Genomic DNA, 13,227 nt, shown 5'->3' with positions numbered 1-13,227 from the left:
CACTCCGCTAACTCATTTACTTGCTTGTGTAAATGTCATCTGGAGCTATTGAGCTCTGTAAACAGAGGGCTAAAGTGATGGAGAAAAGCCTAAAGCTTCACCCGCTGGCTGAGAATGAAAATGCCAAACATTAATATGCAATGTTTCCTATTTACCCCACTTTTTAAAAAAAGGATATTATAAAAGGTGTTATTTTTAGTTGCCATAGTAAAAGACATATTCAAAATTAAAAAGGAATAAATCATATATGAGGTAGTGGTCATGCAATTACCTTTCTCTCAGAGACTTTGCCGCTCTGTGTAACCTATATTAGAACTCCATTTACACAGACTAGATTATATATAACTTATTCATTTAAAATATTTTTTGGTTTTATATTTCATGTGTGACTTACCATTAAGACATCTTTGTACTTTCTACATTTGTTTTCGCTTTCATCTAATTTCTGCTGAAGTTCAACCAATTCGTCTTTCAGTTCGTCATTCTTAATTGCTAGCTCCAACATTTCCTCCTTAAAGTACCCAAACACAGCCATTTAACAATCACAAAGGAGTCATGTAGGCAAAATACAGCACAAATATTAAAGAATTGTCAACCTGTACTTAAATCCTGCCATCCTTCCACATTGCTGGAAGTGCAGATACAGTATAAAGGACACAGCTGCCCCTAGATTGGAAAAGGCATGTCCGTTCCATCTACTGTTTGAGATACATAATCAGCACACATCAGCATGCCAATGAAATCATCTGGAATCAAATGCAAAGTCTATTCAATGAACTGACTTGACCTTAAAGTGTTACTAAACCCACAACAGTAAAATCAGTCTGTATATGCAGTAAAGCATGCTTGTTATACTCACTGTGGAACCTAAGGGGTTAATCCTCTGCATTGTGTACAAATACTGTTTGATCCTGACTTCTCTGATCCTTCCCTTCTTCCAGTGTCCACACTTATCTCCTGATAAGACATTGTGTGGAGTCACTCTGCACATGCTCAGATTGGTTTGTATTGCTATAGAGGTTTTTTTTTCCTTGGGTGAGTGCATGTGATCAGCAGAGGGCCAATCAGCACTGTCCAGACAGAGGTCAGGGGTTCTGCATCCTCCTAGAGCAGAAAGAAAACTCCTCCTACAAGCTTTGACCAGTGCTCTGCTGAACACTGATAGAAGTCACAAGAATGCTTCAACTGCTGATGAGAAAAGGTAATTAGCAGTTTATATTTACTAAAATAATTGCATTTCCATGATGTGTGTACTGTGGTGACCAGATATAGTGAATGCAGGGTCCTGGGAGACCGGATATAGTGAATGTAGGGTCCTGGGTTTAGTAACACTTTCAGTTTGATGCTGGTCCTAGCCATTTCATTTAGGGAGTAATGACGGGTATTCTGGATTGGACGCACGACTATTCTGCAACAATCTGGTTATAGTTGTTGGAATCCCTGTCTCCTGCCTCAACATGCTGCTTGTGACACAGCCTGAACACTGTCTGCCTGATACCTGCATGTTTTTAGAATACACTTTGCTTGAAAATTTGGCAGTTAATTTTGCTTGCCTGTCACAATATTAGATGTCACCAGTGGGGCAAAGTCGAGATCTGATACCTAAGAGAGGCATACAGCAAACCCAATCCATGTGGAGATCCGTGTTGAAGACCAGGCTCCCTTAGAACACCCTCCCTGGGGGAGCCCATGGTTACTACTGGTGACATGGAAGATCAACACCTACACACTGACTGGAGTTTCGATTTACAAAATGTGGCTCTGGCGTGGTTTCTCCAATCTCTGCACCAGACATTATACTCCTGATTTTGGTCCTGAACTCCAACAGGAAGTATCATGCCTACACAAAGCTTGCCCTGACCTGGGAGCATATGTGGAGATTGTGTAGCTACAAATAATCCTCTGGAATTTAAAGTGTTACTAAACCCACAACAGTAAAATCCATCTGTATATGCAGTAAAGCATGCTTGTTATACTCACTGTGGAAGCTAAGGGGTTAATCCTATGCATTGTGTAAAAAGGCTGTTTGATCCTGTCTTCTCTGATCCTCCCCTTCTTTAACTGTCCCCAATCCATCTGCGATAGTACAGAGCAGCAGTGGTAAGTCTGCACATGCTCTGGTGTAAATTGCTAGAGAGGGTCAGGGGTCATGCAGCCTCATAGGAAAGTCAGAGAAGAATGAAAACTCCTCCTACAAGGTTAATCAGTGTTCAGCCAGACACTAATAGATATTACAAGTCTGCTATATACTGCTGATGAGCAAAAAAGTATTTAGCCCTTTATATTGTTGGGAATGCAACAGCATGTACTATAATGTACTATATATAGTATTGTGTGTTAATATCACTTGACCAGTAGATGGCACTGTACACTAAAGGTTACTAGTTGTGTATATCTGAAAACTTGTTTGTTCCTCCTCTCTATCATCTCTTCAGGAAGTAATATGTCTGCTGTGAAATGTGCTCTGTATGTTTGTAACTTAAGCCACACAAGTAAAGTCTGAATTCTGCTATCACTACCAGTGTCTTCTTTAACACATAACCAACATATATTTACTAAAAGCAGGGCTTTCTTTCAGCAGGAATGCGGGGAATGCAGTTCCGGCACCTCCAGCATGGGGTGTATGTAATGGCAAGGGGTGCTGGGGTGTGCTTCAGAGTCTACTGATTCTGGCTGCTGAGGGATCTATTGTGGCTGGAGGGATCTCTTTTTGTGGGGAGGGGGGCTATTACTACTGGGGAGGTCTATCGTTTCTGGTGGGGGATCTGTTGTTGCTGGGGTGGGTCTTAAGTTGCTGGGGGGGTCACTTGTTTTAGGCAGGAATCTACTGTTGAGGGAGGGGGTCTAGTGATGCTGGCTGCAGGGAAATCTGTTGTTGCTGTCATAGGTCTATTGTTGCGGAGGGGGTATTTTGTTGCTGGGTGGTCTATTGTTTCTGGGGGATCTATTGTTGCTGGGACAGATCTTTTGTTGCTAAAGGGTCTATTGTTGCTGGCTGCAGGGGGTCTATTTTACTGCTTTTCTTGTTGTCATTAACAAATTCCATACAAACTACTTGATAAAATGATACTTGGTTCTATATTCTCTAAAAGGGGTGGTGCTGGGAGGTGAGTAGGGGGTGGAACCAAGGAACGGTGCTCAAAGGTGGGTAGGGGGCGGAGAGTTCTTGCACCTATTCTGAGAAAAAAAAGCTCTGACTAAAATAATTGCATTTCCATGTGTGTACTGTGGTGACCAGATATAGTGAATATAGGGTCCGGGGTTTAGTAACACTTTAAGGGTTCATTTATAGTACATGTGGGCAAGGTCCAAGCTAGGTACCCCTCAGAGCCGGACACTCCTTATTTCTTTGGCAGATGAGAAATTGAGAATGTCTTCATGATGCCCTAACCATGTTCCTGGTGTGTAATCTCCAAGTGGTGCAGTGCCATGAGCCCCTACTTCACTTCCTGGCACTGAGATATATGAAGTATTTTTCCCCAATTACATGTGGGTAGGGAACAAGCAGAGTGTGTCTCTCTGACCCCAACCACATATCATGACTCACGAAAGAGGCCAGAGCATCACAAAGGTGATTCCACCAACATCATTCCATAAATACAAAAGAGAATCGTTTATTGTATTTGCGATCTAATTTATTGGGAAGCTCAGAAATTGTTCTTGCAATGACCCAATGTCCTCCACTGGTTAGGGGTACACACACCATTATCTTTATGGCCCAGTGCACATGAAGACTCAAGAGTACAGGGTTTGGTTTAGGTGCTGAAGAAAAAAGTCAGGGTCTAAAACGTTACTCTGCCCTGTCCGTGTATAGTCTGCAATGGAGAGGAAGGACTGGGATGGCCAGAGATGGGTATATTCAGTGGTGTATTTTGATTTTGTGCTGTGCCAGGCAAGACTAAAATCAGGCGCCCCCCCCCCCCCCATCTAAATTTGTCCTACCACTTCCTGTTTAGGATCCACCCTTTCAAGACAGGAGGGGAGGGGAGTGATGGGGCAGCATGGCGGGGGGCAGCATGACAGGAGGGGGGCAGCTTGATTAGGGGGCGCAGGACAGGAGGGCGCAGTGGGACAGGAGGGAGGCAGCGTGACAGGGTGCTACAAGACAGGAGGGAGACAACGGGAAAGGGGGGGGGGCAGTGGGACAGGTGGGGGCAGCGGGACAGCTGGGGGGCAGCATGATGGGGGGGTCACAGGACAAGAAGGGGGCAGTGGGACAGGAGGGAGGCAGCGTGACAGGGTGCTACAGGACAGGAGGGAGACAACGGGAAAGGAGGGGGGCAGTGGGACAGGTGGGGGCAGTGGGACAGCTGGGGGGCAGCATGATGGGGGGGGTCACAGGACAAGAAGGGGCAGTGGGACAGGAGGGAGGCAGCATGACAGGGTGCTACAGGACAGGAGGGGGGCAGCATGATGGGGGGGTGCAGGACAGGAGGGGGCAGTGGGACAGGAGGGAGGCAGCGTGACAGGGTGCTACAGGACAGGAGGGAGACAATGGGACAGGAGAGGGGCAGTGGGACAGGTGGGGGCAGTGGGACAGGAGGGGGGCAGCATGATGACGGGGGTCACAGGTGGGGGGGAAGTGGGGCAGGAGTGGTAAGTGGAACAGGTGGGGGGCAGAGGGAAAGGAGGGTGCAGCATGACAAGTGGGGGGCGCCGTGGGACAGAAGTGGGGAAGCACCAATCCTCCAAGCTCTTACCTATGCAGCTTCTCCATGTGGTGCTAGGATCGGTAGCTGAACGCTTTCCGGCGGCAGCTGCAACAAAGAGTGGACTGGCTTCTCCCCCCATCCTCATCCTCTTCTTCTTCTTCCTCCTCCATAGGCCCTCCACTGGCACCTTATGGCCTTACCCACTGACAGCGGGCCCAACCTTGCATCCGCCCTTCTGCAGCCGGTCCCCTGGCCCCTGCTTGTGTATCGGGTCCCCCCTGATGGCGGCCCTGCAGCTGACACCCATAGTGTCCCTCCTGTGTGAGGGCAGCCCTGCTCCCCTGTAAAATGCCGTCCAAAGCAAATGCCATGTCAGATACGCCCCTGGGTACATTTATATATTACCAGTACTTATATCCATTTACACAGAGCTTTACATATGTTGTACATTCACATCAGTCCCTAACCCCCAAGTAGCTTACAATCTAAGGTCCCTAACTCACATTCATTCATACACATCCTTGGGCCAATTAACCTACCAGCATGTCTTTGGATTGTGGGTGGAAACCCACGCAGGCACAGGGAGAACATGCAAACACCCTGCAGGTAGTGTTGTGCCTACTGACTCTCTCATTACTCTATACCCTGTATGTACTTCTCCACACATGTCAATGGCAGGGATCATATGCTGGGAGCTTCGCCTTTGGAAATCATACCCTTGGTCCTATGCATTAAAGAGCAATAACACCTATTGCACACATAAGGCATATTATTTTTTTTTTTTCTCGTGTAATGCCGCTAAACTTCATGTAAATACACAGAAGAAATAGTTACACGGGCACTGTTTACCTGCCAGTTGATTTGCTTTCCTCTCCATCCAGTTCTGAGAGTTACACAGCTCTGCTGCAGTTAAGTAACAGAGGTCTTGTCCCTTCTGCAGTCTCCAACAGGAGAGCGGAAGGAGAAGAAGCCGACTGTCACTTTTCTCTCTCATCTGATCAGTATGTCCATTGTTAGCACATGAGCACTGGACTGTCTCCTTGTGCTGCTTCTCCATCCCCAATCTGAGCTCTGCTGCACAGAGACTACAAAAGGCTGACACTGAGTCAAATGTATGTAGCTAACACTCCTTGTGATAAAAATATTGTAATGATGTAGTAATTATTGCTGTCCAGATGTCAAGATTGGCATGGGAAAAGGTAATGGACTTCAAACTCCTTACTGGTCAACCAATAAAAGCAAAATTTCAAAATAAAACACACACACAAGTCTGTGAAATAAATGCTTCCAACACCTAGGAATACTGATTATATACCAACGGCTTTGCAAGAAAATGGCAGGGCGCTGCAAACCAGATGAAGATTTGTGGGTGGGGGGGTGTTCTGTTAAAAAGACCTTTGCCCTGAATGGTTCATTTAAAACTAAAAAACATCCCAACTATCCCAAACTTTTACTGTTTGGGTGACCAGATGAAAGTCTGAACATTTGCTGCTTTGGCCCCTGTTCGGTAGGAGCCAAGCAGCATATATAAAATTCGTCTGGCTTTATCCTCACAAAAAATGGTCAAGAAATAAAAAGCTCCCCATACTTTAAAGCTTTTGAATCTCAATGGTGTTTCATAGCTGTAACTTGACTTCCCCCATCCAGTTCTCACTTTGTCATTAGAGTGTTACTAAACCCAGGACCCTGCATTCACTATATCTGGTCTCCCACAGTACACAGAACATGGAAATGCAATTATTGTAGTAAATATAAACTGCTAAATACCATTTCTCATCACCAGTTAGAGCAGCCTTGTGACTTCTATCAGTGTCCAGCAGAGCACTGGTTAAAGATTGTAGGAGTAGTTTTCTTTCTGCTCTAAGTGGATGCAGGACCCCTGACATTGGACATTGTTGACTGGTCCTGTGCTTATCACATGCACTCTCCCAAGAAAGAAAAACTCTCTAGCAAAACACACCAAACTAAGCATGTGCAGCTTGCCTCCAAGCCTCTGTTCTATCAGGAGATATATTGGAGACATTCGAAGAAGGGGAGGATCAGAGAAGACAGGTTCAAACTTTTTTTACACAATGCAGAGGATTAACCCCTTAGGTTCCACAGTGAGTATAACAAGCATGCTTTACTGCATATACAGACTGATTTTACTGTTGTGGGTTTAGTAACTTTTTAATAACAACTTCATTCATTCATTCAACAGGAAGCAAAGAAAACCATTAACTTACTTTGAAATGTGTCTGTTGTTCTTTCAAATTTTCTTGAACTTTCTTTTTTTTCTCTTCCAATATATTTAGCTGTTTTTCTAATTCCTCTTGTTTATCATCCACTTTTTGTTTCTCTAATTTTTTTTCTATTTTCTGTTTGTTTGTTTGATCATACTGTTTCTAAGGAACAAAACGAGGAGAGTGTTTGTCAGTTATTTATTATTGGAAAATGGAGGTCTCCAAACCTTCAGAGTCAAACATTGTACCTCACTGTTGGGCCAGGCCTGTCGAAATCTGAATATTCTTTGAGAGTGACGCTATCTAATAGATATATTGTAGTAATGGCCGAACTCAGGAGGGACAAAATGCCCATGAGTTGCTTAAACCTCTTGTGGACGTCTATGTGACCTGTCCTTGTTCTTGGCTCATCTAGTGTCATGGAATCTTACTCCTACCGCTGCATTTTCCGTAAAATTAAAAAATAATGAAAAATTCAAAGGAAACAGAGACCCTCTTTTGAATCCAGGAAGTATACAATCATTTGAGACCAGTCTATATATAGGGTAGTATAGTGTATAACTAAAGGTAAACCTTTTTTAGCTTTGGATAGAGTGGTCGGGTATATTCACGCTTGTGAATTTACCAGACAAAGATTCAAGGTTGCAAACCTTATGTAAAATTACGGACAGTACAAAATATGGCTTTGGAACTGCACATGTGCTTTTTCTGAAGATGGCTGGGCTTGGGCTAGGGACTACACTGGGGCATCTGTTTTTTGTCTGCTTTTAACCTCCTTAACATTTCTGCCTCTTCACTGCTCAGGAGCAACCAAGACAGGTCTTTATTCACCAACATATAACAGTTGGTCACTATACTTTTTTCATCTGGAACGAACAATGGCTTGGCGTTTGCTACCCAATTTGATCTGAGGTATTCTCGGACTGGTGGCTTCCTCCCCGCTGCTCAGAAAATCTCCCTTTGTGTATCCAATCACTACTGATCTTCATGTACATCAGGTGCTGCTATTGAACAGAGTGCTATCATCGACTGGCATTGTTGCTCAGTTTTTCCTCTTTCCCTGAACAAGTGGGTCACATGCCACGAAACGCGTCGGATTTTTTGATTGATTATCCGCCTTTGGATTCAGTTTTATGAAAAAGCATTTTTGGTTTCTAGTGGAACTGCCACCTTTCTCAAATTACACTCAATGGTCCATCATTTGGGTAGTCTATATGAATTTAGATATTTCCACTAATTACCAACATTTTTCATACCTTTCATGTCTGTAATTGTTTCACCAGTTTGATGATGATCAATTCTTTTGATGGTATCAATAGGGTTTTAGGACTCTTGCCCGTGACATTCTCATGTCCCGAGCCAGAGTCTTTGCCCACTATTATTTCTTTATAATTTTGTTAACTCATTATGTATGTGCCTACATTGGCGTTTGTCTTGCTTACCACTCTACCAATTGGGTTTCAGTGCATTCCTGTGGGAAACCACGTTTTGGTTAACAAATTTTTCGCAATATGAAAAGTCCCGCAGAACGCATTAAATTCGTAAACTTAGGTACGCCTGTATTCTTCAGCCAGTAGATGGCAGTGTTTATAAGTTTGTACCTGCATCTATGGCAGGGTTTCTCAACCTTTTTGCAATCAAGGCACCCTTTAAAACTATGGACAGTCTTGAGGCACCCCATTCTAAAATGTGAAAAACTATTCTAACAGTTTTATATGACACAGCAACATCCACACACGTATTACACCCAACGTTAGAGGTGATTTATTCTTCCAAACTAAAAACACTTTTACACACTGGTACTGACTAGTATTCCAATGTTTCTCTTCTCCCTCAGTTTTTCTCCATCACTGAGCTAATGTGACCCTAGCACTGATGGAGTGGGGCAGGGGAGGGTCAAACTAGGATGCTGTGCAGACAGCTGACATCCTCCTTATCAACTGATGATGTCATTGGTTGTCAGGACGCCGGAGGCTAGAAGGTCGTATTGGTGCACAATGAAAACCTGTGACTTTGTATAACTAAAAGGCCGGCTTGTTCCACCCGCTGGCTTATATACAAGTTTTGGATAATTTTTAGACATTTTGCATGAGCCTCACACACGGGGTCTAAACACCTAGTATACATGAGCCTTTAGGTGGACTGACCATTTAAGAATTGACTGAAAATCTGACAATTTTGCCAGGCCCATAAAACCAGACCATTTACACATGCTACTTAACCTTTTCACACCGGCGCCTCCCGGCCCTTTAAGGGGTTTCAGATGTCGGGAGGTAGGGTGGGGTATTAGGGTCATGTGACCGCCGTGATTCGCTGTCGCATGATCGGAAAAGGTCCCAATCGCAAGGGGAGATCGGGGCCCTTCCATGAGACACCGACATAAATGCTGGGAGCATGCAGGGCATGCGCTCTCAGCACATATGTGTTTTCAAATGGTGCGCAAATATGCGGCTGCTCGGCGTCAAGGCCCAGCCCCCGAGAGGCTGCATATTTGCATACGCTCGGCGTCAAGGGGTTAATCTAACATTGGCTTAGCTTTAAGTTTTAGAAAAGTGATTATGCATACCGATGAACACAAATAAAATCACAAACCCTAGATATAAATTTTAAAAAAATACCTTCAATTGCGCTAATTCTTCTTGTAATTTCTCCATGTTCACTTTACTGAAACGATAAAATGAATAATACAGTAATTTTGATAATAAAGTATCATATCAGTATATAATGTAAAGTGTATCACATTAGTATAAGCAGGAGGGGCTGCTGCCCGGGCGCTGTGGTATTATGTGAGGTGGGGGGGTGCACTGCATGGAAAGTTTCTACCTACAAGCTGGCATGAGTAGTGACAGCAGCTTCAGAGCAACAAACATTTGTGCTGAGGATGAGAGTATTTGTGCTAGGAGGGGGAGGGAGAAGAGGATTCGCACTAGGAGGGGGGGAGATTTGTGCTAGGTTGATGTACAAGGGGTGATTTGCAGGTATTTGTGCTGGGAGGGGGGATGGAGGGAGAGGATTTGTACTAAGAGAGGGGATTTGTGTTAGGAAGGGGAATTGGGGGGGGATTTGTGCTAATAGGGATGATTGGGGGGGATTTGTGCTAGAAAATGAAACTTTTGAGGAAGAATTTCTGCTAGGAAAGGGGATTTGGAGAGGGAGAGAGGATTTATGCTCAGGGGGGGAATTTGAGGGGTAGAGGTTTTGTGCTCGGAGGGTGGATTTGGGAGGGAGAGGATTTGAGCTGAGAGGGGGTTTGCGGGAGCAAAGATTGTGCTGGGTTGGTGATTTCAGCAGGGATGGAGAGGGGAAAGGGGGGAATATTTGTTTGGGGAGAATTTTGGCTTGCAAAGGGAATTTATGGTTGGGAGTAAGCATTCAGATTAGAGCTCAATGTTTTGGGGGAAGAGGGAGGGGATTTTTGCCGACACCCAATGCTTACACATTTTTTGTTGGGGGATTCCATTTGCCCAGTGTGGCACACGGATCCCCTTTTTTTTTGTTTTGTAAACATTTTATGTGAAGCGTACAACGTACACGTTCATTGGCTGAGCTGCAGTGTGAACAGGACACATAGGAAACAATTGTTTTCTGTGTGTTCTTGCGGTGACAGTCACCAAACACTGTGTGGATTACCCAACTGGTGACATACCATATCATCCCCCCACCCGCACAAGAAAGATTAAAGACCCCCCACCAGATCAGAGCCCCGTCATATCAGTGCCCCCCTTAGATTAGAGATAGTCAATTAGAGGAGAGTCCCTTTATATCGGTAGCCCCCAATAAATCAGGGTCCTGTCATATCAGGACCCCCATCAGAGACCCCCCCATCTCATTATATCAGCACCCCCCCTTTCCTTAATACCCCTCTTTAGATCAGAGTCTCCTTATATCAACACCCCCCTTAGGGATCCCCCCTCCCATTATATCAGAGCCACCTTATATCAGGATTCCCTCCTTACAGACCCCCGATAGATCAGAGTCTCCTTATAAAAACACCCCCCCTTAGAGATTTCCCCCCTTTATATCAGAGCCACCTTACATCAGGATCCCCCTTACAGACCCCCCAATAGATCAGAGTCCCCTTATATCAGCACTCCCCCTTAGAGACCCCCCCCCCATTAGATCAGGAGTCTCCAGGGGCGGACTGACCATTTGGAAACTCGGGCACTGCCCGAGGGCCCGGGGTCAGTAGAGGGCCCCATGAAATACCCCTGGTACCTTTTTCATAGGCTTTTTTGAGATTGGGCAAGGACACAGGGGCCCCATGATCCCCTATTGCCTGGGGGCCCCATGAGTTGTCAGTCCGCCCCTGGGAGTCTCAATATATATCAGAGTGCCCCCCCCCGTCCCTTAAGGACTCCCATTAGATTGGTTTACCAGGTGGGAGTTGCTGCATGCCGGGAAGTGAGAGCCAAGGTTGGGGGGGTGGAGTTTGTAGGTGGAGCAGCTCTACCATATGCCATTTTCCTCCCACCGTGCACAGCGGTATGGTATATGTCTGGGTTTCAGGTGGACTGAAACCTGAACACATGATTCAAAACCCGGACTGTCCTTGTGAATCCCAGACAGGTGGCAACCCTACTTTTAGCACAAAGCATGTAAGATACACCTCTGGCTTCTCAAAATAAAAAAAATTTAATAACTTATATTAACAGAGGTTGGGTGAAAGGTTTAGCGCAGTGGAACACTTTTGGTAGGTAAATTGTACATATTTTTATAGAAATCGATACATCAGACAAAAAAAAAAGGACAACCAAGGAGGAAAGAAAGACAGCTGGGATTAAAAGTTCCTATTAGAAGTTAGGAGCCCATGCAAAGGTTTCTAAGCAAAAATTACAAAAGGCAGGAAGAGACGAGCAGATATAGAGGAAGCAAAGAAAAAACACAAAGTTCTTGTAAGACATAGAAGCTAAAAGTCCCTATATACTGTTATCCCCTATAGACTGATAGCGTACTCACGGATTATAGGTCTGACTTTGGAAGCAAAAAGACGACTTCTGTCGTGAATGGCTTCCTGCTTCTTGGCTGCTCCCAAGAATAGAAACTAAAAAATGTAAATGGCTTCACTAACTTTCAGTTTCTGTTTAGCCTGCAGCTGCGTTCAATGCTGACATTGCTGCCTTCAGATGGGGGAGGGTGTGGGAGGAAAAGCAAGAATTTTTTATTGTTGTTGAGTACTGTTCGTGATACTTTTTTTATTTGCACTAACATATAATTTTGAGGACAAGCTCTCGGGGAGTGTCCCCTTCTTCAAGGTCCAAGCAGTACTGCTTGGACCTTGAAGAAGGGGACACTCCCCGAAAGCTTGTCCTCAAAATTATATGTTAGTGCAAATAAAAAAAGTATAACAGACAGTATTCAGTTGTTTCTGTCGCAAATGCACTAATACGGCTACAATCACCTCAAGTTTAATGTTGTTGAAATCAGTCAGGGGCCTACGTTTGATGGAGCTGGGCTAAGTTGCAATTGGCAGTTTTATCACTTCTTTTCTTGACTAAGTTGACCTGTAATTTATAATACAACTAAGTGAAATGTTTAGAACATTGAATTAAATCTCTGATCATTACCAGAGCTGACAGTACCTTAAGGCCCCTTTCACCTGGGTACCATCCAATCCAATCAGCAGAGGATCCATGAACAGGTCCTATGGTGAACTGGAGCAGAACAGGACAGATGTCACTTTTGTCACACCCATCCTATTAAGTTTTTTTCTGATTTTACAAATCCAAGCTTTCCGGACCCATGGCGAATCTATAAGCAGCCAGATTAAAGCAAACTTACGCCCATTCACATTAGACTACCTCTAAACCATCATACTTCAGAAAAATGGAAAAGCATGCAGTCATTTTCAGGATCAGGTCCACTTGAAAAATTGACGGGCATACCTGAGTGTGTCACCCTGAATGAGTAAAGTGTCAGGTTCCTTTTAATTGCTGGTTCAGCTTTATGGATCTTGGAGTCAAGTTGGTGAAAAGTGCTTTATAAATCAAGCAATGATCTCCATTCACAAGCGGTAAGAAATGTGGTAAAATATTGATTAGAGATTTTCAAAGACATTTTTTCAATGCAGTAGAAAATGCAACTAAAATACCACATGACTATTTTAAGAAGAAATGCGGTATTTTTGTAGTGAAAACTTGTAGTAATTTAATGCCGAGGGTCATGGTTGTTAAGGAGCCGGTGGCTGCTACATCCTTAACAACCAATGACTCATCAGCTGAATGTAAACAAAAGAATTGCAGGCAATGAAAAATTGAGAAGAAAAAAAAAAACAGCATGGAGTTCCCCCACAATCCATACCAGGCTTTTCAGGTCTGGTATGGATTTTAAGGGGAACCCCACACCAACATGTAAAA

At 44.3% G+C, this 13,227-nt stretch overlaps 1 protein-coding gene across 7 annotated transcripts in view; it reads right to left on the bottom strand.

Moving 5' to 3' along the window:
* Positions 1-13,227, bottom strand: part of NMI (N-myc and STAT interactor) — a 116,669-nt gene that overhangs the window by 18,016 nt on the left and 85,426 nt on the right. For 5 of the 7 annotated variants that reach the window (XM_089689358.1, XM_089689362.1, XM_089689357.1 and 2 more), the window contains 3 exons: positions 9,493-9,538; positions 6,878-7,036; positions 395-511 (listed from right to left, as the gene is read on the bottom strand). In XM_089689358.1, coding sequence (XP_089545484.1) covers positions 395-511; positions 6,878-7,036; positions 9,493-9,528 — 312 coding nt within the window. In that variant the 5' untranslated portion in view covers positions 9,529-9,538. Of the gene's footprint in view, positions 1-394; positions 512-6,877; positions 7,037-9,492; positions 9,539-11,830; positions 11,938-12,756; positions 12,847-13,227 lie in introns of those variants that run through there. The other 2 variants (XM_089689363.1, XM_089689361.1) reach the window with 2 other exon arrangements.

This window comes from Staurois parvus, unplaced genomic scaffold, assembly GCF_062004578.1.
Source record: "Staurois parvus isolate SC_StPar_1 unplaced genomic scaffold, SC_StPar_1.0 ptg000471l, whole genome shotgun sequence".
Taxonomy (NCBI): Eukaryota; Metazoa; Chordata; class Amphibia; order Anura; family Ranidae; genus Staurois; species Staurois parvus.
This window is presented reverse-complemented; position numbering and strand designations above follow the sequence as displayed.